Source organism: Sinocyclocheilus grahami, unplaced genomic scaffold (assembly GCF_001515645.1).
Source record: "Sinocyclocheilus grahami isolate Dianchi unplaced genomic scaffold, SAMN03320097.WGS_v1.1 scaffold29.1, whole genome shotgun sequence".
NCBI lineage: Eukaryota > Metazoa > Chordata > Actinopteri > Cypriniformes > Cyprinidae > Sinocyclocheilus > Sinocyclocheilus grahami.
Window position 1 is genome coordinate 901605 of NW_015505208.1, and position 27474 is coordinate 929078.

General features: G+C 36.3%; 2 protein-coding genes across 3 annotated transcripts in view; both read right to left on the bottom strand.

The window, feature by feature from the left end:
* atf7a (activating transcription factor 7a) overlaps positions 1-15771 on the bottom strand; it is a 29694-nt gene extending 13923 nt beyond the window's left edge. The window contains exons 1-2 of the mRNA XM_016256644.1: positions 15678-15771; positions 5379-5450 (exon numbers count right to left, since the gene is read on the bottom strand). Coding sequence (XP_016112130.1) covers positions 5379-5426 — 48 coding nt within the window. The 5' untranslated portion in view covers positions 5427-5450; positions 15678-15771. The remainder of the gene's footprint in view (positions 1-5378; positions 5451-15677) is intronic.
* A 1363-nt stretch (positions 15772-17134) lies between these two features.
* asb8 (ankyrin repeat and SOCS box containing 8) lies at positions 17135-22553 on the bottom strand. 2 transcript variants are annotated; one of them, XM_016256653.1, is made up of 4 exons: positions 22459-22553; positions 21006-21190; positions 20829-20933; positions 17135-19036 (listed from the first exon to the last, which is right to left on the bottom strand). In XM_016256653.1, exons 2-4 carry the CDS (start codon positions 21132-21134, stop codon positions 18401-18403), a joined length of 870 nt encoding a protein of 289 aa, XP_016112139.1. In that variant the 5' UTR covers positions 21135-21190; positions 22459-22553; the 3' UTR covers positions 17135-18400. The 2 variants fall into 2 exon arrangements, with proteins under 2 accessions (XP_016112139.1, XP_016112146.1); XM_016256660.1 differs by lacking the exon at positions 22459-22553 and adding an exon at positions 22377-22451.
* Between the last annotated feature and the right edge of the window lie 4921 nt (positions 22554-27474).

Below are 27474 nucleotides of genomic sequence, written 5' to 3' on the forward strand. Positions count from 1 at the left end.
ATTTCATTTTTTCCTTTCTCTTTGGCGTGTTACAAGCTTTTGGTGCATAAAGAAGATCTGTAAAGCAGATCTTGCAAAGACTAAAGTCTCAAATCCAAAGAGATATTCTTTATAAAAGTTCAGAGTCAGCCACACCTACCTAAAACGGCTCGTTCAAACACGCCCCCACATATCTACCTCACTATGTGGGAAGATTTGCATAACGCCGCCCAAATGTTCACGCAAAGAAGGCGTAACTTTTATTCTCGCTGTAGTATTTTTGCCGCTGCCGCCATGTCCTGAAGATGCTGTGTGTTTAGTTGTGAAAGTGAAACTACTTTGTTTGGTCTTCCAAAAGAGGAGGATATCCGCTTCGTCATGCCTGGAGCTGATCCGTGCTGGTCGCTGAGGGAATACTTCAACTTAGTGCTGTGGATCGCTGGCACATTTTATGGAGGACTGTTTACTGATCCTGGGAGAGTAACGTTAGACTAAAATGCCGGCCGTTCTGACTCACGTAAGTACGTTTTCTTTTATCATTTGCCACTGATGATTCAAACGCGAGTTTTGGGCAGTGTGGAGTAGCACTTGTTGTTTGTAATTTCTCTGATCACAAATGCAGACAGGGTTTTATGTTTACACGGCACGATGCAATGCAACGCAACGCGTAAAAAAACAGTATAAATCATTATAATCAGTAATTATGTCCCCACTGGATACAACGAATGCCTCGTTTATAATGGGTTTTAATGTTTTTGTCTTGTCGCTCCGGCTGGGACACGCCATCACAATATGGTAGGGGCGTAACATTTCCGTCTCACACTTGAGGTATTCGGCCAATCACAACGCACTGGATAGCTGGCCAATCACAGCACACCTCGCTTTTTCAGACCGATGAGTTTTGTAAAAATCGACGCGTTTCAAAAAGGTGGGGCATAGAGGAGAAACAATAATGTACAGTATGTGGAAAATAATGTGTTTTTTTACTTTAAACCGCATAAACATTTTAAATACACAAAATAATGTTCTTTTTAGCAGCATCATATGACCCCTTTAATACTATAGAAAAGCACTAAGGTTTTTCAGTTAGAGTGTTTTCAGCTCATTTATTTTCATATAAAAATACGGCATGCAGTTGCATCAAACAATGGTATAAACATCATTCAATGTAAATTGTGTTAATCGTAATTAATAAATCGCAATTACAATTTCAAGAGAATAATTGACAATTATGATTTTTGTCATAATCGTGCAGCCCAACTGTATATACAGATACACACCCAGGTATCGGATCAGTAGTCGGTATCGGCCAATACCCTGAGCCCAGGTATCGGAATCGTTATCGGGAAGGGAAAAAGGGTATCGGAACATCTCTAATCAAGATTCAGAATGAATGTTGAAACTGACCTTACTAAGATCAATAATATATGCATTTCTCATTAATTCACGTAAGCATAAAAGGGAAACGTAGGTAGCTCAAATAACGTCAAGCAATGCACGAAGCAATGCACATTATTTGTCAAATACCAAAGTATAAATACTCTGACCAAGTTCTTCCAGCAAGACATAGTCATCTGTGCATAAAATCTGAGTTTTTGTTGGCCTAAGGTTAGTACACATGCTCCTACATGTTGAGCTGCGGTGCTCATGCGGGCAGAAAGAAAGTTTGAGCCCAGCTCACTTCTTTTCCTGATCTTCTTCCCATTATTTCACAGTTTTTTTCTATACCATATCTAGCAAAAACTTTAAAAATAAATATGTAGAAACAGTTCATTATAAACAGTCTTAATTTGCTCATTCCAATTGCTAATATCTATTGGTATACCATAGATCTGGATCCTAATAAAAAAAAGCAAAAACGCTAAAAATAAAATCTTTTAAAAAATGCAGTAAAATAAGTCATATTATTACAATCTAAACAACTGTTTATAATTTCAAAAATGTCATTTATTCCTGTGATAGCAAAGCTGAATTTTCAGCCGTTACTCCAGTCTTCAGTGTCACACGATCCTTCAGAAATCATTCTGATATGCTGATTTGATGCTCAAGAAACATTTCTTATTATTATCAATCTTGAAAACAGTTGTGCTGATTTATATTTTCAAAAAAGTTCAAAAGGCATTTATTTGAAATAGAAATATTTTGTAATATTATGTCTTTACAGTCACTTGTTTTGATCAATTGAATGCTTTCTTACCAAATAAAGTATTAATTTCTTTCAAAAAAGAAAAACTCACTGAACCCAAATATTTGAGTGTTTGTCCTGGATTTCCTTTTGTAAAAACTAAACCACAAACTGACTAGCAAGCACTAACTAAAGTGTAGCCTTTAGTTAAAAACAATTTGAATTTTGTTGCACAATGACTATGATACAGAGGAAATTAGTCTAAAATATTGGACATTATAATCAGAGTGCATTAAAAAGGATTAATTTACTCTGAAAATAGCTTTAAACAAGCACTAGCATTAATAATCTCAAATCTCAGTTTCCTCCGGGGTGTTATTTTTCAGTAATAGGTTGACGAAACAGAGGACTCGAGTGAAAATCTGGTTCACTAGGAAGAAGAAAAACAATCTTAAACCCCTATGGACTTCAGTATGACGCAAACAGCGTTTGCTCGTCAACAAAATAACAATACCTTCAACTAGAGTAAACCCTCACTCTCCTCATCCAGCTACACACCGGTGTTAATAGAGCCTGACAGATGTGCACAACCTGATCTCCAGTTCAACTATTATCCTTTTTTTCCCGCTTATGTGGCTTTTAGTTTTGGTTTACGGGAGCTGAGTGGTCTAAAAGGGGTCATATGATGCGATTTCAATTTTTCCTTTCTCTTTGGAGTGTTACAAGCTCTTGGTGTATAAAGAAGATCTGTAAAGTTGCAAAAACTAAAGTCTCAAATCCAAAGAGATATTCTTTATAAAAGTTAAGAGTCAACCACGCCTACCTTAAACGGCTCGTTCTAACACGCCCCCACGTCTACGTCACGATGTGGGAAGATTTGCATAACGCCGCCCAAATGTTCACGCAAAGAAAGAAGGCGTAACTTTGATTCTCGCTGTAGTATTGTTGTTGCCACCGCTGCCATGTGAAGGCGCTGTGTGTTTCGTTGTGAAAGCGAAACTACTTTGTTTGGCCTTCCAAAAGAGGACGATATCCGCTTCGTCATGCTCGTCCGGCCGGGACAAGGCATCACAATATGGTTAAGGGGCGTAATATTTCCGTCACACGCTTGAGGTATTCAGCCAATCACAACTCACTGGATAGCTGGTCAATCAGAGCACACCTCGCTTTTCAGACCGATGAACTTTATAAAAATCAACGCGTTTCAGAAAAGCGGGGCATAGAGGAGAAACAATAATGTACAGTATGTGGAAAATAATGTGTTTTTTTAACCTTAAACCACATAAACACATTTCATTACACCAAATACACAAAATAATGTTCTTTTTAGCAACATCATATGACCCCTTTAAAACTGCCATATTTTCACCTCACGACATGATACGTCATTATGCTTCAATGTACACTACTGTTCAACAGTTTGGGGTCAGTAAGATAAAGAAATGAATACATTTATTCAGCAAAAATGCATTCAATTGATGAAAAGTGACTGCAAAGACTTCACATTGTAACAAAGCTTTCTATGATCTTTTGAACTTCTATTAATCAAAAAATTCTGAATGTTTCACAAAAATATTAAATAAGCAGTTTTCAAAATTGATAAGAAATGTTGCTAATGATGCTGAAAATTAATCTTCACAGATATAAAATGAAAAAAGAAATATATCATGTCTCTCCTCAAAAACCAGTACAAGTTGAAATATTATGTCCACCATAAGATAAGTTCAAATCCTAGGCCTATATCCTAAGTATTAGCAATAGTGATATCTAAGGCACCTTTTTACATAAGGAAAACAGATTTCTCCAGCTCAAAGTCTGGCTAGGTCAGAGCAAGAAGTATTAAACAGTCATGGTCCCTGTGGCGTCTGAGAAAGAAACATCTGCGAACGACTAACTAACATAAATGATTCATCAAGTTCATGTTGTTCCTCTCAATTCTCAAGATTACACCGCCAACGGTACGGTTAAATGATCATTGTTGCTTTCAGTATTGGAGAGGCAGTCTAACTGTTAAATTGCCTCGTTCTGATCCATGCTACTTTTCTCACGCTGTTTTCTACATAACTGCAGAGGAGGACATTCAGATCAAAACCACAGAACGAACATCACTGTCTCACTGAGTAGGATGGGTCTCGATCACTTCCTCTTTCGGTTTTCAATGCCCTCAAAGCAGCACATGCCTCCAAAGGCCACACTGTTTTTCAGTTCTTACTGAAAAAAAAAAGATTTTCTGGTATTATGATCCTTAAACCAAAATCAATTAACTTGAAGCAAAATTATATTTATAGCATATATATATATATATATATATATATATATATATATATATATAATTTATTTGTATAAATGTGTATATATTATCTTTTGTTTTCTACATAACTGCAGAGGAGGACATTCAGATCAAAACCACAGAACGAACATCACTGTCTCACTGAGTAGGATGGGTCTCGATCACTTCCTCTTTCGGTTTTCAATGCCCTCAAAGCAGCACATGCCTCCAAAGGCCACACTGTTTTTCAGTTCTTACTGAAAAAAAAAAGATTTTCTGGTATTATGATCCTTAAACCAAAATCAATTAACTTGAAGCAAAATTATATTTATAGCATATATATATATATATATATATATATATATATATATATATATATATAATTAATTTGATTACAATTGTATATATTACCTTTTTATGTTATTATTTTACAAATATTATTATTTATATATTATAAAAACTTTTTTTTATTGGGTGTTTTTTATTTACAAATTTAATCAGGACATAAATTCTCTGTAAATGGTTTTATTACATTATGCAATTTTGCTTGTAAGGCCCTTTTTTGTTTTAGTGATAATTTTACTGGAAGCAAAGAGAGATTAAATGATTGTTTTGCAGTGCACTCACTCTCAACCTACTTTGTCTGCAAGTTCATCATAAGTGCACTTATTAGCATCAATAACCTCATCATAGCGTCTGCATGGACTTTAACTCAGAGCAGACAAGTGTAGACGATAACTGAGCTGCAATTACTCATTGGTCGAGTCTGTGACAGTGCAAGAGGCGTTAGCGCAGTTTCACAAGCGCGCTATCAGCTTCATCAGTGTGGCCCTGGGCTGCAGTGTGACAGAAACAACACGGCGCACCTCCCTCCACACACACGCCGGGCAGACGTCTGGCTACCGTGCAGCTGAGAGGACGACTCTTCAATAACCAGAGAATGCCCTATGAACCAGAAAAGCACACCCACACCAGAAACCCAAGACAAAGTGAAAGCGAACTTACCTGCCCACAGCCAGGAGCATTGCACACAAAAGGCTTGTCGTCCCCCATCTTTGCAAAGGCTTTGCAATATAACTGTGGAAGATAAGACGAGAACATTACTGAAGGGTTTTTCTAGAGGTTCAAGCCAGAAAAAGTTCTACAGCCAATCCCAGGGATGACCCTGCCTGGATCCTCGCTCAGCGCAGGAAGCAACGGGTGTTTAAAAATAACGAAGAACCGAGCACATGCATGTTAGTGTAGCGACTACAAGTTTCCCTGGTGATACTTCCTTTACACTGGGGGCATCTGGCAGAACAATGACACGCGGAGTTCGGGATTTGCTCAAAGCAAAGTCTTTTTAGCCCCTCCTCTACGTTTCATTGTAGTCCTCCTGACACCATCTCCACAAAGCTCTTCTGTGGCGACAACTCTAGTGCCACTCTACACCTTTGTCTGCAGTTATTCTCTGAACTCCTCCACCCGATTCTCAGGCTCAAATATCAGCAACCCACACTCCCAGACGCTCATCACTTTTCACAGGAACACAAGACATCTACACTGACATCAAGAGCTTGTGCTGGTACCGTTTTGCCAGACGCCGGGAACCGATTTCCCTCAGAGATAAGATCGATTGATTGCTTTCATCTAATTCAAGAGGGTGTAAAGATGGCAAGTGTTGGAATTGAGGAACAGATAATAATAGTGCAATAATAGTAATTCTGGAGAGACATGTCTGGAATGAGCCGCTCTGATCCAGGGGAATGGCATGCGTGTGTATTGGCTTGTCGTAGACACTCCCTCTTTTCCTATTAGCCGAACCACTGCAGTTATTCCAGACAAACTGCCAGCACCTTCCACACAAACACACACATGCTCGACATCACTCTGGAATCAAACTAAACGAATGCTTCCTTGGACTCTGATGGATCCATGAGATGTTCAGAAAAGGGCTGGGCAGCTAAAACTTACATACAGGGTTGTCCACAATTTGGACCAATTATTTTTTTAATGACTTTTCCAGTTGTCCGTGATTACGGGACTTAAAGTTGGCACGAAATGAAAATCTACTTTCTTTTCTTAATTCTTCATCATGTTTAATTAAAATGTCATAATTGGACCTTCTGGTGAAAACAGACTTCTCCAATTTTTTATATATTTTATTTGACCTAAATCCTTTCAAATTTATTTTTCAATAATTCACTCAGCTGTATGTCACAATATGGAAGAAAAGATCTGTCACAAGTGTTTTGGTTTAATTAGTAAAAAACAAAACAAAACAAAAATCTGTTTAATAATCAAGACGTTTTCACTAAATAAACACAATAAAAGAATTATATGTAATAATTTTAATTTAAATGCTCCAACATACTATATAGCAATAAACTGCAATGCCTATATATATATATATATAATATGCATATTTACCAATGCATAGTCGTATATTTAGTAAAAAATGCAACAAGGAGGCATTTAAAACCTTTTTAAAGGGATAGTTCACCCAAAAATGAAATTCTGTCATTAATTACCCTCATGTTGTTCCAAATCTGTAGGACTTTCGTTCATCTTCAGAACACAAATTAAGATATTTTTTATTAAATCTGAGAGCTTTCTGACCCTGCATAGACAGCAACACAAGGCCCAGAATGGTACTGCAGTAAGGAAGGACATCATTAAAATAGTCCATGTGATATCAGTGATTCAACCTTCATTTTATGAAGCTACAAGAATACTTTTTGTGCACAAAGAAAACAAAAATAACGCCTTTATTCAACAAATTCTTCTTTGCGCCTTGAACGTGTCAGTTATGTTGCTGTCTATGCAGGGTCAGAAAGCTCTCGGATTAAATCAAAAATATCTTAATTTGTGTTCTGAAGATGAACGAAGATCTTACGGGGTTTGGAACGACATGAGGGTGAGTAATTAATGACAGAATTTTCATTTTTGGGTGAAATATCCCTTTAAGTGAAGCAAATAAATCGCTGAATCAAGTCATCATTTATATAAAGGTTTCAACTTATCCTTCTAAGAAAAGATTGCAAAACTACTCAAATGTCAAGGTCCTCAGGACGTATTGGTCAAATAATGGGCATTAAAGATCATAACGGTGCATAGTTTTATACTGACAGAAAAATCACAAGTATTCTGTAATAATCAATATATTGCCTAGCTCTAGTTTCAAATGTGTTCATGTACTACACACTTATGTTTAGTATCCATTATATACACGTTTTAGATTTAGCTGTGGTGGCCTTCAGCAAGTTTGAGTGGGCTGACTGAATTTGTCATCTGTCTTCACAGCAGTTCACCTTAATCTACACTCTCACTCCTTTAAAACCCAACGCTCCACGCATAGAGAGGCTGGGAATTTTGGAAAAAGTAACGTGTTCATTAAATTTAAATGGAGGGAAGTTTCATTAAACTTTCAACATGCCCCACCAGCTCAGAATGACGTCTGGTGAGTTACACAACCACCACCACCGCAAACAAAAGGTGAAGAATGAACCAAACATCTTCCTTGACTATAACAACAGGGATTTAAATGGATAAAGCTTGCATGTGTCATCTGTAAAAATTTAAAAAGCCATTTAGACTGGCAGGTCTGCAGGCTGAGATGCTACTAATTTATGTAACATTAGTGCTGTAAAGTTACAGCAAACAAAAGCAACTGCTCTCAAAGTGCAAATAGAATAGAAATACACAAAAATGCACATATTTTAAAAAACAATTATTTGGTGGGTTGTCTGAACAACTAGTTGGCTAATCAATGTGTATTTACCTATCTTGCACTCATATGTCAAGTCAAGTCAAGTCTGCTTTATTGTCAATTATTCCACATGTACAGCACATACACACAGATAATTTAAATTGCGTTACTCTCAGACCCTTGGTGCATACAGATAACATAAATACAGATAGGTACAGATTAAATACAAAATACAACTATACAAATAAGGTAAAATGTAAAAATATATCTATATATATATATAAAGCACAAGGCATATGGCAGATAGAGTGCAAACCAGTAAAAGTAAAACAGTGCAGATAAATTGATTGTAGTGCAAAAAAACAATGATTTGTAGTGCAAAAGAGCTTATTTCGACTGACATATGGACATGCTGTTAAGGGGACCTTTACAAAAAAAACACTTCATTAAAGGGATAATTTACCCAAAAATGAAAATTCTGTCATTAATTACTCACACTCATGTCATTCCAAACCCGTAAGAACACAAATCTTCAGAACACAAATTTAGTTGTGGTACTTGTGAATGTGCATTGAAGACTGACATGGAAGAGAAGAAATTGCTGAATAACGTTTTCTTTTTGTTTTTTTGTGTTCTTTGCGCACAAAAAATATTATCGTAGCTTCATAAAATTAAGGTTAAACCACTGATGTAAAATGGACAATTTTAACGATGTCCTTACTACCTTTCTGGGCCTTGAACGTGGTAGTTGCTTTGCTGTCTATGCAGGGTCAGAAATCTCTCGGATTTAATAAAAAATATCTTAATTTGTGTTCCAAAGCTGAATGAAGGTCTTAAGGGTTTGGAACGACATGAGGGTGAGTAATTAATGACAAAATTTTCATTTTTGGATGAACTATCCCCTTTAAATTGCACAGGTATACAAAGCACAAAAGAACAAAACAGAATGCTGTATATTTCCTTATTTCAGTTGCATTCAAGTGACTCGTGTGGAGGGACATGCAGTTATAAGCTGAAATCAGCAGCCTCTGCCCAGATCCTTTCTCTGTTTTCCATAAAGAAAATAGCTGCATCTTGTTTGCCCCAAAAGGCCATTTCCATTACAGCTGAGATCAAAGTGGCATACAAGCTAAGCAACTTGATTCCTTGCAGACCTCACACGCTCTACAAGTGAGCCAACAACTTGGTGCCAGATCTTTCGGACTGGTCGCAATACACACAGACAGTTTGGTCAGAGAAACGCACAATGAGAAAAATACAAATGAGAACCACCCATTCGTTATACCCTTGGTGAAGTGTCCACATCTCAGTAAGCCTCAAACTAAGAGTTTGCACACTCATGCTGGAGTCTGAAGTTTACCATTGCACAATAAATCAGCCGAACAGAGATCGGGCCACCTGTGCTACAACTGACCGTCCAAAACAAAAATAGAGCCTTGATGGATTATTCACAAAGACATTCTGGAGTAATCTAAGACCACTTCCTGTTATGATTAAGATTATGTTTGCAATATAAAAGCATGGGAAGCATTTGTAACTTAAGTCTGTTTAAGCATGTTTATACTTTAATTATTTCCAACGAATGCTCAATTTAAAAAAACTTTATTAATGAAATGACATTCTCTTAACATCTCAAAAGGCTTGCATTATAACAAACTAAAAAGATCAAAATAAATAAATAAATCTGTGATGCAACAAAATTTCAGCAACTAACAATAAAATAATTTTCGGTTTTGGCCAAAATAGTTTTGGAGGGCCAAAACCATTTATCAAAACAGTGATGTTTGATCAGCATTTTTCCAGTTACATGTTTTAATTGAGCCATATTATTTTGTGCACTCAATATACTGTAGATAAACAAACTAGCAGGGTGGACACACTTCACAGTGAGCAAAAAGGAAGCTAAATTAGCATGTGTATCATTTGTTCAGCTGAAATAACGAGAGGTGACTTGTTGCTGAAAAACATTACTACAATAGCACTAAAAAAAAACCTGGTGTGTCAGCACCAATACATCGCTGTTGCGCTACGGGCATTCTGAGCTCGAATCCCAGCTCGTGGACCTTTCACGATCCTGTCCCCCTCTCTCTCGCAATTCGCTTCCTTTCATTACACTGACTTTGGCAAAATGCCAAAATAAAAATCTTATTTAAAAAAAAAAAAAAAAAACTGGTGTAGAACCAGAAATTGCTAGTAAATTTCACAAATAAAAAAATATCGAAAAAATATCGGGTGTCGAAATGAATAATTTCTACGATGCAGTGCGATGCAGACGAGGACGATTCGTATCGGTTCAGTAATAGACCATAACCAATTATAACGTACTGATGCTTTTCTAACGTCATTTGTCACATACGTGCTTTGTTGCGGTAGCATACATTAGCCGTATTCGGCTTGAAGCGCCGCAGCGCAGAATGATCAGTGCATGACATCAAGTACCGCGAGAGCGATAAGAGAGCAGACGGATCCTTATGCTTTCGAATTGCTCTCGCGTTTTATGTCATACAGTACACTGATCATTCTGCGCAGCACCGCTTCAAATCGAACACGCCTAATGGCGGAGAGAGGCGAGTACGAGTAATTAAAAATGCTCCAACTACTTTAAAAGCCGACATCTGGGCACATTTCGGCTTTTATGAACAACCTGGTAAGCACGACCTGGAGAAGAGACACTCTGTGTGTAAATCATGTCACGCACAATAAAATATGCAGGGGGTAATACCACTAACTTGAGAAACCACATCAGGTACAGTTCATATATCTGACTGCTTGTATTTATTGACAAAATTGTATACATGTGAAGTCAAATTAAAAATTGAGGATGCAGTGCATCGTCAATGCATTGTGATGCATCATGATATCGAATTGAACCGAATCGATGACATGATATTTGTAATCGAACCGAACCGAGACCAGTGTAGGTTCACACTCCTACAAATAACTACAAAGAAACTGTAAGTTAAATAGTGAAAGAAACAACATTTTGAAGTAGAAAGACTGAAACATTCTCCGATAATCGGTTTTATTTACAACTTCAATTTTTTTTTACAGTGTTGTTTATCACCTGAGAACTGAAACCCTGAACAGCATACAGAGTTTAATTACCCAGTTTCTTACTTATTTTCGGTTACAAATAAATAAAAACGATAATTTTGGTTTCAGTCTTTTAGTAAACATACATTTTGGTGCATCATTAAACAAATTCAACTAGAGTCTCCTACATGAGAACCGCATATCCCTGCATGAGTGCTTGTTGCTAAGCCACGGCTCTGACAACATCCACCAATTTTGATAGCACTACTGAAGATAAACTGAACTGCTGGGTTTGTCTATCATCAACCATTTAAACAGGACGACAGCTGGCAGTATACTAGCAACGCACTGCTTGAGTTTTTAAAAATGCAATACATTCAGGGATCCCACACCTTCCGACCAATGGATTTCCATGACTTTCGCATTTACATTTATATTTGCATCGAATCATTAAGAGGACGCTGCTTTTATTCAAAATTACAAACGCGGAATCACAGCAAACGATACAGGAGCTAACATTATTAGCAGTCCCTGAGTAAACAATTGATGAATTTCTAGATTTAAAAAATAAATCATAAAAATTTGATTTTTTTAAAATTCTTTAACACACTGTATATATAAAAAAACAACTTTTAAGCTGTGAAACAATAATTTAAAAAATAATTTAGAGAATTATATTGACTACAGAAATTTCCAGGACAATTTAAAATGTCCTTAATTTCCCTGACTTCACCTTTCCAGATTTTTTTCCACAACTGTGGGAACTCTGTGAAATGCATTATTTTGAATTCACAGCCCAGTTCCTCAGGATCAATTGGGCCTTAGTGGTCCGACATGGGGACAAACAGCATCCTGCTGTTAACTTGGATTTCTCCTACTCAGCAGGTGGACGGTGTAGCAAGGTCCGGCTATAATCTGCCTCAGGCGTGCACTGTTTGATGCTGTCTGCTAGGAAACTGACAAAACAAACTGTATTAATAGCTCCAGCTGGAGCCAAGAATGAGGAATCTGGAGAGTGTGCTGCCAGAGAGTAAGGGAGACCCCACAAAAAGGGAGTGACGGAAAAGGGGGGCAGGGAGCAGAGAATGGAACGAACGCTTTTGGAGGGTGTTCGGTAACTTGCAGGTAAAGGCCAAGGTTCCCGCGGATGGTTTCGGGGACGGGGGATCTAGGGTGCGGGTGTGTTTTATGGTTGATTTGGATTTATGTAACCTTAGTGAACCTGAGCTTTGGAAAATGGAACAAAATGAAACTTTAGATCCATGTCTGCATGACTGCTGTGTGCCCGGTGCTAAACCCATAGTGAGGAAATACACAATGTAGCCCAATGCAGTCCCCAGGATCTGTATTCTGCTAGGAACAATGTGGACCCCTCTGTAAACCCATAATCCTCCTCAGATCAGATCATACTGCTGCTGCAACAATGTTGGACATGCTACAAGTCAACAAAATGGCAACAGTGCGTCTTCTCTCCTGCCTACAGAAATATATCAAACGTCCATGATATATTTGCAATTATGTTGCTGGCAATATGTTATGCGACACTGATTCAAATGGACTTATTTGCATCATTACTGAAAAACCTTTGTTTCAGTCCCTACGAAATACTGTAGTAAAAACATATGTAGGTAAATATTGCTGTTTATTAATGTATAGCAGTTTAATAGCGTGCAAACACTGCTGATCAAAAGTCTGGGGTCAGAAGAAAGAAATTAAAGAAAGAAATGAATACTTTTATTCAGCAAGGACACACTGACCTTGTCAAAACAAGTGACAGTAAAGACATGTATGATGTTACATATAAATACTGTTCTTTTGAACTTTCTAATCAAAGAATCTAAATATACCACAAAAAATATTAAGCAGCACAACAACAATTTTCAACATTGACAATGTTTCTTAAGCAAATCAGCATATTAAAATGATTTCTAAAGGGTCATATCTGACACTGAAGACTGGAGTAACGCCTGCTGAAGATTGAGCTTTGTCATCACAGGAATAAGTTACGTTTTAAAATGTATTTAAAATGTTATTTTAAATTGTAATATTTACAGTATTACAGATTTCATTGTATTTTTGATCAAATGCAGTATATGCAGATAATTCTTTCAAAAACATTAAAGAATTTTTGCAGACCCCAAACTTTTGAAAATAAAAATGTTGTGTCCCTTTGATGTAAAACAGTGTGAAAAACATCTTAGCATTATTATCATCTAGATTGTTCACCATATTTTACTTCTTGTATTAAACCACAGCGTATGGTCAAGATGATGGTTTCTATGATTTGACAGCAAAAACATTTTAAGCAATTTCAGAGCAAATAAACATCAAGCTCAAATTAAAAAGCTGGAAAAATATTGCTGTCAGTATGGCAATGTTCTGAAAGAGTGGCTAATTACATTATAATGGACATACCAATTCAATTTTGGCATAATCTGCTGTTTCCCTAAACACTACCACACCATGATGGCATGCGAATATCATATTTGAATGATTCCTAAATCAGAACAATCCATCAACCCTGGTGTGCTTGCCAAAAACCGGACAAAAAACAGTTTCCAGCCACCCACATTGTCCATTCATTATTTCTACTATGCAGTATCTCCCTCGATCTTTGCGAGGTTCTCTCACAGTACTTCATGAGCCTGGCACACCTTTTAGAGCGGACCAAATATTACATAACTTTAGTAGAGCACAGATGCCCAGAATCAACTCAAGCACAGCTGGAAGTTTACCCTTATTGTCTGTTTTATTTGAACAGTCTGTTATTTGGTCTGCTGGACATTTGAAACAGTGTTATTTGGTCTGCTCTATTGTCGCATCCGGGCAACTATCATTATAAGCTGTCAGTTATATTATCCTGAATACAACTGTTGCCAGGACAACTTACATAATCATAACATAATCCGTCATTCACAGTTCTGACTTTTAATGGTTAGCGTGGTTCAACAAACGACCTGGCAGTCACAAACAGTGCCGATTTCATCATATGAAAGACGTCAAACTGGCATATGAAGTTCCTTCCTGTAAAACGTCTTCACTTAACACATTGTGAACCGCTGCAGATGCCTTATAGCAGAGGTGAAAGTAACAAGTAAAGCACTGAGCTCTTATTAACCAAGCCGCTATGATGCAATTCCTGTAACAGCTGCAAAAATGCTCACTAGTGCACAAGCAAATATGTCTACTGAGAGGATGATGTATTATATGGAGACGTACAGTCATTCCAAAGAGTAACATTATTGGAATTCAACAAGTGCCATATGAAGATGACCTATATCTACAATTACAGGTCCTCAGACATACAGATGGTGTTTACAGGTCTAAGATGGGACATTCACACGCTCAGATGAGATCAAGTTGATTGTTATCAGCTGTTTTAGGAGGCGTCTTTTCACACTGGATGCATTATGAGCAAATATGTCTTTATCTTATCTTTATTTTATCTGACTTATCTGGACAAATACCCACAACAATTTCATGGGATAACAAACTGATCAACAGCAGGTGCTTGTTTTATATCATATATTCATACAGCTAACAAACGAGACAAAAACAAATATTGTTTGTTTAAATTGCAAGGAATGATTTATAATTCTGACATTTGTGTGGGGTTGACCCTCTTTGATTTATTCATGACAAAAAAAAAAAACATCTGCCTTAACCTAACAGTAATTACTGCAAAGCTTTTAGAAAAGTTTAGTTGAAAAAACTAAAAAGTAAAATATGAAAAGTAATTTATCCTACTTCAAATCATGACTCTCTCTAAGCAACAAAAATATAACTTTTATGGACATAAACACTAAAAACACAAGCCACGGTTGCCGAGTTTTGTTTTATACATAGTTTTATGACACTTCAATGTGCAATTTCTAACTTCTATGCTGTATTGCTGCAATACACCAAAAATAATGTTCATTTCTAGCACCCTCGCCGAAAATAAACGTCGCTAACTATTTAGCAAACCCATGCTAGCTTGATGTCTTGCGAACATGCCAACTTTAAAGCCAGCCTTTTCCCGCATGTGCCCGCCCTACCCTCGTTCTGATTGGTCACACGCGCGTCAATCAAAAATATCGAATTGCTGTTTGGCTACAATAAACGTCAATCACGATTATTAGTTGCGTCTCATTGGCGCACGGAAATCCCACTCAAAAAATGGAATTCACGTACTTAGAGCGTACAGGCCGCTCATACTCCCCCCGCTAGACACAAAAGTATGCAAAGAGTACTTTGAAGCAAACAAACTGACCGTGGCATCAAATTTGTCATTTCATATAAGCAAAAAACGATATAGTATATGGTAATATGGTATATACATTTACAAGATAATAAATGACGCTAGGGGCACTTTTCTGTTCCTAAGATTTTCTTCTCTCGCTTGTCAAGAGCTCTGAACGAGCTGCAGTGTACGCGCAGACTTCGGCTGTAACCCACTGCCAATCTGACAGCCTCTCAGTCTCCTCATAAAAGTTACTCTTGATCACAGACAAACCAGGTAACGGATATAAATAACAATTGGGCGTTGTTTCAAATCAAGACAACCTTCATTTCTGACAAAAGAAGAATGTTTACAAACTTACCACAGCGCCCCTCTATCCCACTCTCTCTAGCTCTCGCTCCTCTCGTGGAATCTGACACGCCCCTCCCTGTGAAGTATCGCGAGATTTTGGCGTCACACAACCCCAAACCCTCAGCGCTCACCTGGGACGGGATGTTTACGATCCTGTCAACTTGTTGGTTGTTTAATGATCATGTTGTTGATAGCTTGTTTATTTTCGGACTATAATAATGTTAAAATTTTGGCACGAACTGTGAATGTTGCTATGAATGTGAATGTAAATCACGTTCTTACTCTAAAATAGATTATTTTAAAATGTGAAAATAAATAAATACAATTTAATTTGCCATATTAATCCCATACTTTTTTCTTAAAGACTTTTGAACCTTTTTTCAGTCTTACAGGTTTCTAAATAATAATAAATAATAGGGTACTACACTGTCTTGTTTTAGAATAGTGGTTCCCAAGATCATTAGTATTCATATATTAAAACAATCAAGCTGTAATGTAAATTAAAATACATAAACGTATTAAAAATTGTAAATATGAATAAAAAATCAATAAAGCTGTAAACTGAAAATCATATTTAATTGTTACCCTCTCATTAACTATTGAAGGACATAGTTCTTGAAACTTCTGGAGTCACAGAATGTATCATGTTTAATTCATTTAATATATCAGTTTCTGTTACTCCCAGTTTCTGTTAAGTGTTAGTGAAGAAAGTTTGAAAATAGTTAGAAAATCTTATTCAAATATAATAATTGATTGTACAGTCAATTTCTTCGCACTTTTAATCGCGTTTCCTCATTCCTTGTATTACAAAATGGCAAAAAAAAGGAAGCAATGTTTTTAATTATTCATACCCTTAGATTGTCATGAACAATATTTTGGTCCCATCCCGGCCTTACTAACTCTCTTCACAAGTGGTCAGTGATTCATTCTGCTATTGAGTGTATCATACTTATTTTGCTGTGCATGAACTATTGTAAAGCCATGATGAAGATGAAGACTGATGTAAACTGAAGGTGACGGCTTTGAAAGCAGAGGAAGATGAGCTGCAGAGGGCCTTTATTCAGTCCTACTGTAGTTTCCTTCCTGACCGATTTACATTCTCTTAAAGAGGACATCCTGTGCTTGGACAGGAGTTAAAAAAAACACACAAACTCACTTGCTTATGTTAAGAAGCATAATGTACACAATTAAAGTATGCTTCTTTCTCGCTATTAAATGTCCTATTAAGAAAACAAAATCATGGCTTTAACGGAGAGCGTTTTTAAAGTCTTAATAACGTACAGAAAATGTTAATACGTTTTTGCTAATTCATATAAAATAGTAAATGTTTATTTAGCTATTATAAGTAAATATAGGTTTTACTTTTTCCTGAAGGTCTGATATTTGACAGTCTTTTTTTTTTCATGAAAAATTAGAACATCATTTTTATTATTTTACAAACAAGGTAAATGGCAACATTCTGTAGCTTTAGCCGACTGTTTTATATCATGTGGTATTCCAGCATCCTCTACTGGTTAAAATGATACACACACAGCTCATCTGAGGTCTCAAGCCATTGAGAAGGCAAATGATGTGTTCATAATCACGTTCACGTTTCACTTGGTTTGAAGAAAAAAACTGCAGTAAAACACTTGAACAATGCATGGAGGCTTTTACTGGTTAGTATGCATGCATAAAACTAGATGTGAGCACTACATACTTCTTAATCAAGCAATATAACAACAGAGAAATGAAAACAGAGCTGCAAAAAATCAGTGGGGGTTCACAAGATGTGACACTAGTGTTGACATGAATTCATTTAAGACATCTCATTCATGGTCTGCCAGCGTTGGGAATGATTATGCTTACATGACACCGCGAAGCTAAAAAATGAACATTCCCATTACTGACACAGAATATTCTTGTTAAGGTTTGCTATGTTTTCATCTCAAACGTAACTACAGCTCATTTTCTGCAATCATCAGCACCAAAATAAGTAATACAATCCATGACTCTAAACCAGGTAGTTTTCAAGAGAAATATTCATGATTACGAATGTGATAGATGGACAGAAATAGATATTGTTTTGAGATCCAATGAAGTGTTCTTACATTGTTCTGTTTCAGAATAGTAAACAAATGTAAAACAAGGTTACTTTGAGGCAAATGTACTATATTTTTTTGCAAAATTTCACCCATATTTTCAGGCTTATTTTTGATAGCTGGGAAGTCTCATAAAATGATTCAACAAAAATGTTAATATTTATTTGACTTTAAAATTTTAAGGTTTTAGTTGTCTTAAAAAAAACTATTACTGCATAAATAAAAACTTTAACTTCAAATAGAAGAAATAAAGTTAACATATAATTATAACTTATAAGTGCTGTTAAAGTGTTATTTGTGTGTACATAGGATTTACTGGTAAATAATATTTTTAATTATTTTCTTGTTTTTGCTATTAGAGTGTTTCACACATTGTTATCTACTGATATTTTAACATTATGGGTTCATAAGTGCATTATCGACATCTCTCTCCTACCAGATCAATATTTTTCCTCACCAAAGCGGACAATCGTACTGCAACCAAAGTCTGAATTTGTTTGATGGCATTATAGCAACAAAAGAAACTTCCTCACTTCTTCAACCACTGTGTATGGACAGACACACTTCAGACTGCAGTCTGATTATAATCACGTTCACGTACACAGAAGACATCTACCTCCTCCACGTCTGACATTAAGCACAGTCTTCTCGCTCAGTCTCTGAGGAGCACATATTCTTTCACTGACTCTGGAAGCGGGAGCCGTTTCACCGCAGATGGGATGTACTGAACTCCCAGGCTGTTACGAACGGCGCAGCGCGCCAAGGCTCGCAACGAGGGCGGCTGGGCTACGAGGCTAGTGAGTCGAGCCAGTAACTGAGGATCTTTACTGAGCTCACGCGGTAAAGAGCCGTCGGCCCTGCGGATCTCGAACCTCCCCGCGGCGCGGCAAAGCAGCTCCAGGCACTCTTCCTCCTGTTCCGTGCCCAGGCCCCGAGCCAGCAGTGCCACCAGCCGCGAGATGGGCGTCTGGCCCTTTAGGTTGGTGACGTGGACTTGAGCACCGTACTCCAGCAGCACACGGACGCTCTCCAGGTTGCCCTTCATGGCCGCCCAACTGAGGGGTGTGTCGTTATTGTAATCGCGGACATTCGGGCATGCGCCACTCTCTAACAGGGCCCGTACACACTCGGGGTTATCTTTGAAGGCGGCCCAGTGCAGTGGGGTATCCTTGTTGCCATCCAGAGCATTCGGCTGGGCCCCGTATTCTAGAAGCAGCTCCACACAACCCTCGTCCTTCTCCGCTGCGTAATGCAGGGCAGTGCGGTTGTAGCCATCCAAGGCGTTTACCTGTGTGAGAGAGTTAGATGGTGAATTTTTTTGTTGTTGTTGTTAAATTCTCAATTAAAATACTGTAAAAAAATTAGTCAAAATTTTTTGCATTTGGTGATGGGTGATGCATCTTTCCAGATACTACAATGAAGAAAAAAGCCATATTAAAACTTGAATTATAAATAGAAACAACTTTAAATGTATTTGATCAAAAATACAGTAAAAACAGTAATATTGTTAAATATTTTAAAATGTAATTTATTCCTGTGATGGCAAAACTGAATTTTCAGCAGCCATAACTTCAGTGTCACATGACTCTTCAGAAAATGTCTTATCAATATTGAAAACAGATGGGCTGCTTAATATTTGTGTGAAAACCATGATGAATGTTTTTCACGATTCTTTGATGAATAGAAAGTTCAAATCAACAGCATTTATTTGAAATATAAATCTTTTGTAACATTATTAATGTCTTTACTGTCACTTTTGATAAATTTAATCCTTGCTGAAAGTTTTCATTTATTTAAAAAAAAAAATCATACTGACCCCAAACTTTTGCCCAGTAGTGTACATTTATTTTAACAAAACATTCTAATTTCTCATTAAAGGGGTCATATGATGCTATTTAAATTTTTCCTTTCTCTTTGGAATGTTACAAGCTCTTGGTGCATAAAGAGGAACTGTAAAGTTGCAAAGACTAAAGTCTCAAATCCAAAGAGATATTCTTTATAAAAGTTCAGAGTCAACCACGCCTGCCTAAAACGACTCGTTCCAACATGTCTCCACATATCTATGTCACGATGTGGGAAGATTTGCATAACGCCGCCCAAATGTTCACGCAAAGAAAGAAGGCGTAACTTTTATTCTCGCTGTAGTATTGTTGCTGCAACAACAATGCAACGCGAAAAAAGACAGTATAAGTCATTATAATCCATAATTAGGTCCCCACTGGATGCAACAAATGCCTCGTTTATAATGGGTTTTAATGTTTTTGTCTCGTCGCTCCGGCCGGGACAGGGCATCATCACAATATGGTAAGGGGCGTAACATTTCCGTCACACGCTTGAGGTATTCGGCCAATCACAACGCCCTGGATAGCTGGCCAATCACAGCACAACTCGCTTTTCAGACCGATGAGCTTTGTAAAAATCGAGGCGTTTCAGAAAGGCGGGGCATAGAGGAGAAACAATAATGTACAGTATGTGGAAAATAATGTTTTTTTTAACCTTAAACCGCATAAACACATTTCATTACACCAAATACACAAAATAATGTTCTTTTTAGCAATGTTGTATGTCCCCTTTAATATTTAAAAACTTTTGTCTGCCAAATCAAAGTCATCTGCTGCAAACAACAAGCAAAATTATACAGGAAAAAATAAAACAGGAATTGATGTCATAGAGGACCCTTGCAGACGGCGTATCAAAGTCAATAATATATTTTGACCTTTTTATGTCAAGTCAAGTTAGTTTACTTTTTTTTTTAATTTAAATGAACATTTACCTTCAATAATATATTTAATACTTTTTCGGAAAATAAAGATTAAGATGTGTATTCTTCTCACAAGTATTCAAAATGTAAGAAAAAAACATTGTATATAACTTGACGTGTTTTAAACTATATTTGAAAAGACCTTTAATCACTTATGTGTCACAGACCCATTAATAACTTAACTTAATAAAATGTGTAATTTCTCCACCACTAGTGGCACCAAAATTGCACGCTTTACTTTTAAACTGTCCAAACACTGAATTTAGGGAATTGACTTTAGTTAGCAAACTCATAAAAAATGATTCTTGTTACACTGTACCTCGGCACCTTTCTCCAGCAAAAGCTCCACACAATCAGCATCAGCCACCATACAGGCACAGTGCAGTGGCTTCAGCGTGCCATGCATCCGGTTCACATCTGCTCCCTGTGAAAGCAGCACGTTTTCATTCAGAACGCAATATATAAAACTCTTTCTGAAGCTTTGGTAACAACTCACCCTGCGTATGAGATCTTCCACATTATCATGTGGGAAGGAGCGAATGGCAGCTATGGTTCGAATGAGTCTTTCCGACAATGAGTATTTGCTCTGAATACTCTGCATGATGTACCACATAGTAGAGCTCATGTGGAGCTAAAGGACATTTCACCCAGACCGGGTGACGCCGCACCAAAATGAGATGGCTGTGAAAGTGAGAAAATAATAGAAAATTGATTAACAAGAGAATAAAGTTGATAGAACAAGTAGGCTAATATATTTACATTAGGAATCATACAATCATTCAATCTCTTTACTAGTTTATGTCAATGGGGATATGCCACATTTACAATTTATTTAATAATAATAATAATAATAATCAAACAATCATTAAAATAAATAGAATAAATGCCAATAAATACATATTAAACAAATTATAAATGTTTACATAATAATACAAATACATATTACTATAATATAATAAGTTATAATATAATAGTTTATTCATTATTTATTATAATAACCTGGCAAATATGAAAAATAAATAGATACATGTAAATAAATAAATAACAAACAGATATTAAATAAATTATAAACAAATGCTTAATTTCTCATCAAAATTTGTAATTTCTTTTTTACATCAATTTGCCTATTAATGAATAAAAACAAATAAAGCACATAAAATGTACTGTTTTACAATAGTTTTACTTGTTTTATTTATTGTTTATAGATTTTTTGCTTTTATTTATATTCATTTCTGTATTTATTTAATTTTTCACTTCATTTCCCAAATCACATTTTTCATACATTCATTTTTATATTTATTTTTTCCATATGCCAATGAGGGTTAATACTGTATCTTTTCGAAACATGTCTTCATTCATTAATAATTAATTCGACAAATTTCGCTCCTCCATCTAGGTCCAGGTAATACTCTATTGTGTTATATCAAGCTGTAGACATAATACTAACAAAATATAGTTATTCTTTGTGTAGCAGGTGCCTGACACACTCGACCTGTCTTATAAATACTGATCAAAGCATGCATGCAACATAATCATGCAAATAACCAAAGCAAAGGAGCTGTTTGCTGTTCGTCTTGTCTTGTTGTCATGCTGTCAACAAAAGGTCATATGACAGATCAGCTAGCGAAGAAACACCAGCTTTAACAAGCAAATCAAGTCTAAAACATGACAGCTTTATAGTGCCAGTCAACAAAGACATCTGGCTCCATCTAAACGAAATGTTTTTTTTGTTTTTGTTTCTTAAAAAAGGCAGGGTTGTGTTTGTTTACTCCTTTCGGTATGTGTCCTACCGGAATGAACTAACGTTAACGTTAGCCGTTTGGAGCTAGTTTCGACACCCGGGAGGTGAAATTACATATTTTCTTACCTCTGGATCTTCTTAGACGCAAGTGAAACAAAAGCAAAACGCAAAGTATGTAATCGAAGTCGATTAAGTGTTAAAACGGTACCTGCAGGAAATGAAACCAGCTGCAGGTTTGTAGCTAATCTGTCCGTGTGTCCGCACACAAACACTGTGACGTCACGAGAGGAAGTGACAAACAATTTGAATCCGTCTGTTTTCATTGGTAGCACAAACACATTCGTAGCTTGGAAATGCGGCTAGAAATACGGCTAAAATGAGTTATGCGCGTCTGTATGTGTGAGAGGCCATTCTTCACATACCGTACTCTTCCTGCCAAATATAGACACGAAGGGCCCCGTGCTGAGGGGCCCCTGAGTGAATGACACTTTATGTGTCGCACAGTACCCTCTCACACTATTGATTGTTTTCCTGTTACAGTACAATAAAAAAAAAGAAACCTCAAATGAAGCAGTGTTATAAATTCAGTTTGCTGTGACAAATTACATTAAATCAACAAGTTGTATTTTCAGTGGGTTTTGAGATGACTAGCTCTAGAAATTAACTTCATTTGACATTTGCCTTAGAGCAATGCTCTTATTAAAAATGTACCCTCCTGATTAGCAGTTAGATAAATTAGTCTGAGATTTAGCATACTTTATGCATCGTTTTGTAATTATATTATACACATTTTTGTGTGATAACGGACTGTAAAGTATACCTTACATAAACACTACCATTCAAAATTCATTGGAGTCATTAATCATTTTATTTAAAAAAACAACAACAAAAACAGTATTTTTATTCAACAAGGATGCCATTTAATTCCACAATAGTGACCGTATAAAGGTTTTCATTTATAAAGCTCTAAAAACCTTACTAACTGATGTTTTAGTAAATAGACAATTTAATCTTGTTTTAGCAAATATGGAAAAAATAAAGGGACTCAATTAAATATATGCAGTTTCACATGATTAGTGCAAATTGTCACATGTCACATGACTGTTTGCACCTTGAGAAGATGATGGCTGCATCAAAGCTCCAAAACGAAAGGCTAGTAAAGTATGTTAACAAAGATTTTTGGTACACATTATCTTTAAGATGTCTGGTATTAATATATATTCAGTTTTGTTGAGTGTGGTCCTAGAATGAGTAAACATCTTGGTCACAATAGTGACCGGTGGGATAACAGTGAACTTAGGTATACGATGTAAATCCAATTGCAGTTGTTAGTGAAAATTACACTAAAATGTTGCAATGACAAAATATTGCACTAAATTAAAAGTTCAAATGTTACAAATAAGTTACAATATTGATGTCGTAATACTGGTAGGACTAATATAACAATTTGATGATATAATTTACAAAAAAGTAACAATTTTGAAAAATGTTGGTTGTATTTTATTTATTTTTTAATCTCAGCATTCCTATCAATGTTTCTTTTTTTTTTTTTTGCTGTTTTATGCCTTTTATTTAGATAGGACAGTAGGTTGACAGGAAGCGAAGTGAGTGAGAGAGAGAAGGGGGGGGGGGGGGATCGGGAAAGGTCCACGAGCCTGGACTCGAACTCGGGACGCCCCAAACGCAAAGGCGCTACATGTCAGCATGCTGCCCAAGAGGCCATCGGCGCCGACATTCCTATCAGTGTTGTATAAGGTTTTTTTATGCATAATAGTAGAATGTGAATCAAACTAAAATGTGATCAAACAGTTTAAAATAGCTGGGCTAAGATATATAACGATGTTTATGACTGCAGAAATATGTACATTCAGTATACACATTATCCCACTGGTCACAATTGTGACCGACCATAAAACACAATTTTTCACACACTTTTCCCCAAAAATTTTTTTAACAAATTATTATTTCAAGGGGTTACCAATGACACATCATTTGGATATTTTCATGTCGGGGAAATATTTGGGATTAAACGGGTTAAGTTGATCAAAAGTGACACTTACATGGTTACTTTTTATTCTAAAACTCCTGAAAAAAAGAATTGTGGTTTCCACAAAAATATTAAGCAGCACAACTGTTTTTAACATTGATTAGAATAACTGCTTCTTAAGCACCAAATCAGCATATTAGAATGATTTCTGAAGGATCATGTGACACTGAAGAATGAAGGGACAGCTGCTGGAAACTCAGCTTTGCCATCACAGACATAAGTTGCATTTTACAATATATTAAAATGGAAAATAGTTATTTTAACTTGTAATAATATTAAGCAATATTACTGTATCAAATTGTTTTAATCAAATAAATGCAGCCTTGGTGAGCATAAGAGACTTTCTAAAAATATCCTACCAACAGCAAACTTTTGAATGGTAGTGTACATCAGTAAATGTCAGAGAAATACTACACACTACGCTTTAAATTGACCATTTTAAATAAGTTGAATTTGAATTTAACAGAGTACTAACTAAAAGACCCTTCTTAGGTCAAATAAATTATCAATGGTCTATAAATGTTTTTGTATTGACTTTAAAGCTCTACAAATTTCTTCTTAACCAGACAAAGGCAACACAAAACAGTTTGACAAAAAATTAGAAACAATACAGCAAATGAACCAGTCATGGGTAAGGCCAAAACAAAATAATTTATTTTCTTTTTGTGACATTTTATGCAGACAGCTAGAATTTAGTGTCTAACTTCAATCCATTGTTATATAATTCTTCCCTTTGCCACACCAACCCCTAAATCAATTAACAGTAATAACCCAAACATTAAAGAGACATTTGCTATTTTCTGTAGATTTCTGCAAGCCTGTCAACATCAATATCATTACCTTATGCTCCTAGTATAATTTCACATTACATAACAATAAGATTTTTTTTTTTAAACAAAGTTAGTGCATTTCATTATCCTAAACCACTAGCTGCTCATATTCATTAATGAAAACAAGGAAAAAAAGCCCCAGTGATTTGTTATTTACCGCATTACTAAGCCTCTAGTAAACGCATCAAGTATTTTCTCTGCTGAAATAAAAAAAATATATACAAATATGTTAAATCTGTGATTCTCTCCCAATGTCTTTTTGTACATAGTCATGATAAACTTACAAGGGACGGGGGTTGCATGGGGGATGGACAGCAGAACTAAAATAAATTAAAAACCAATTTTTAAAAGCAATACTTTACAATGAATTGAACAGCAATACTGTATCCTCCTGATTAAATGTTCAAATAACGGCACCAATTCACCACAGCAACTTTTTTGTAATGAACGCACCCCTGCTATTCATATTCCCCACAGTCACTATCAGGTACCATCTACCAAAGCAACTGTCAATTTCTAATTATCCAAACACATGCCACCATATCCAAAAAAAAAAAAAAAAAAGCTAGCATTGGCATAGCAATGACGACACTCACATTTCCATGGCAAAGCTATATGAAACTTTGCAGCAATCATAACGAGAGGATTTTGCACAGATATTGCCATTTATCCAACAGTCAAAATGCTCTATTTAGGGAGGAAGGTTTGTATTACAATTTATGGAGGACACATTCAGGGGCTACCGAGCATATAACATTCAATTCTCCTTTCAATCTCATCTCCTTCAAACAATAAAACATACTTTGCCGAATTGGAAGTTCATAAAAATGCGAGACCAGTATTGGTGCTGTAAATGACAGGAATGAGATGAAACGTCACCCTGAGCCAGATAACCCACTCTGGGCATTAGATTTGCACATAAATCATCATAAAAATGGCTGAAAGAGACCAGCACTGTTGATTTTGGTTTCTAAATGACCAAAAGCTAAAAACATTTGGATTTCTTCAACTGAAACACAAAAAGATGAGCTGATTGTGCCTTATTTTAGATATAACCGTGGTAATCATATTTTATCATTTCAACAGTAATGGATAGAAACTAAACTTCAGACCAGCTTGACGACCAACTGCTCCATACAATCAACCAACTCTGAATGTAATGACAATGAATATAAGAAACCCTCTAAATAAGAACCAATCCACATAATGAACAGGATTCTGACTCTGCCTTGCATTAATTCAATCCACCACCACCTTGTTGTAAACATAGTCAAGAGCCTGACTGATTATCAGGATATTTGAGCAGCCATTTGAGCAGTCCAGGAAGGAGAATGCATAAAAAGGACAAATCTGAGATGACACAAAGTTCATGAGTACCTATGTACCTGACTGTTAGAGTTATCATTCACAGGCTGTTGGTTACTCAAACTAGCTACCAAAACAATGACAAAATCACACATAAAATGAAAAAGAAACTAATCACCCATCAGCAAATCAGTGACATAACAGCATCATAATTGGCAGGCTTTGACTTCACGAAGTGACAGTAGGCTATATATTTGAATCATTAACAAGGCTCCAAAGTTGATCGCAAGTAAATCCGAACGCCCGTTCCAGAATTAATCACGAGCTACAGTATGTCACACGAACTAATGCAAAACTCCAGACCAAATCGCACTGTCAGCCCTAAAGATACTTGCAAAATTATTCACTTAAGCACACGTGGCGTATTCTACACGGGATCTAAATCCCAGATGAATCGACTCTAAAGGAAACCACAAAATTTCATTTACACGGTCAAACCACCCCGGGGGTCGAGCGTCCAGTGTCCTGTGATTGTGAATGAAGCACCCGAAAACTAAAGAAAAGAAAAAGATGAATCATTGCATGTCAAAGTGATATCTTTGTATAGGTACATGACATAGTTTATGCATGTTCCTTTTCTTAGTGCATATGCTCTTTGCAGACACCGATCAGGGCCATCAGACCACCCATTTTCCCCCTCTCCCAAGCTAAGAGAGGCCACCCTCCTTTCAAGAAGAAAAAAAAAAACTCACATGGATTTACATTCTGAAGGGACATTGTCAAGTTAGAAGCATAAAATGTTTTTTTTTGTTTGTTTCCTATTCGATGGCGTCCTTCAGCAAGCAACAACTGCTTCTAATTTCTGATGCCCATTTTGCCTGGATACCCCAGTCTGTGCATTGTCACTTTATGAGACTTTTCCTCTGGAAGTGCTCCAGGCAGGAGAGGTGAATACCATTTAAAATTTTGAATTTTATATCATGTTTCATCTCTTTATATATATATATATATATACACATATATATACATATATATATATATA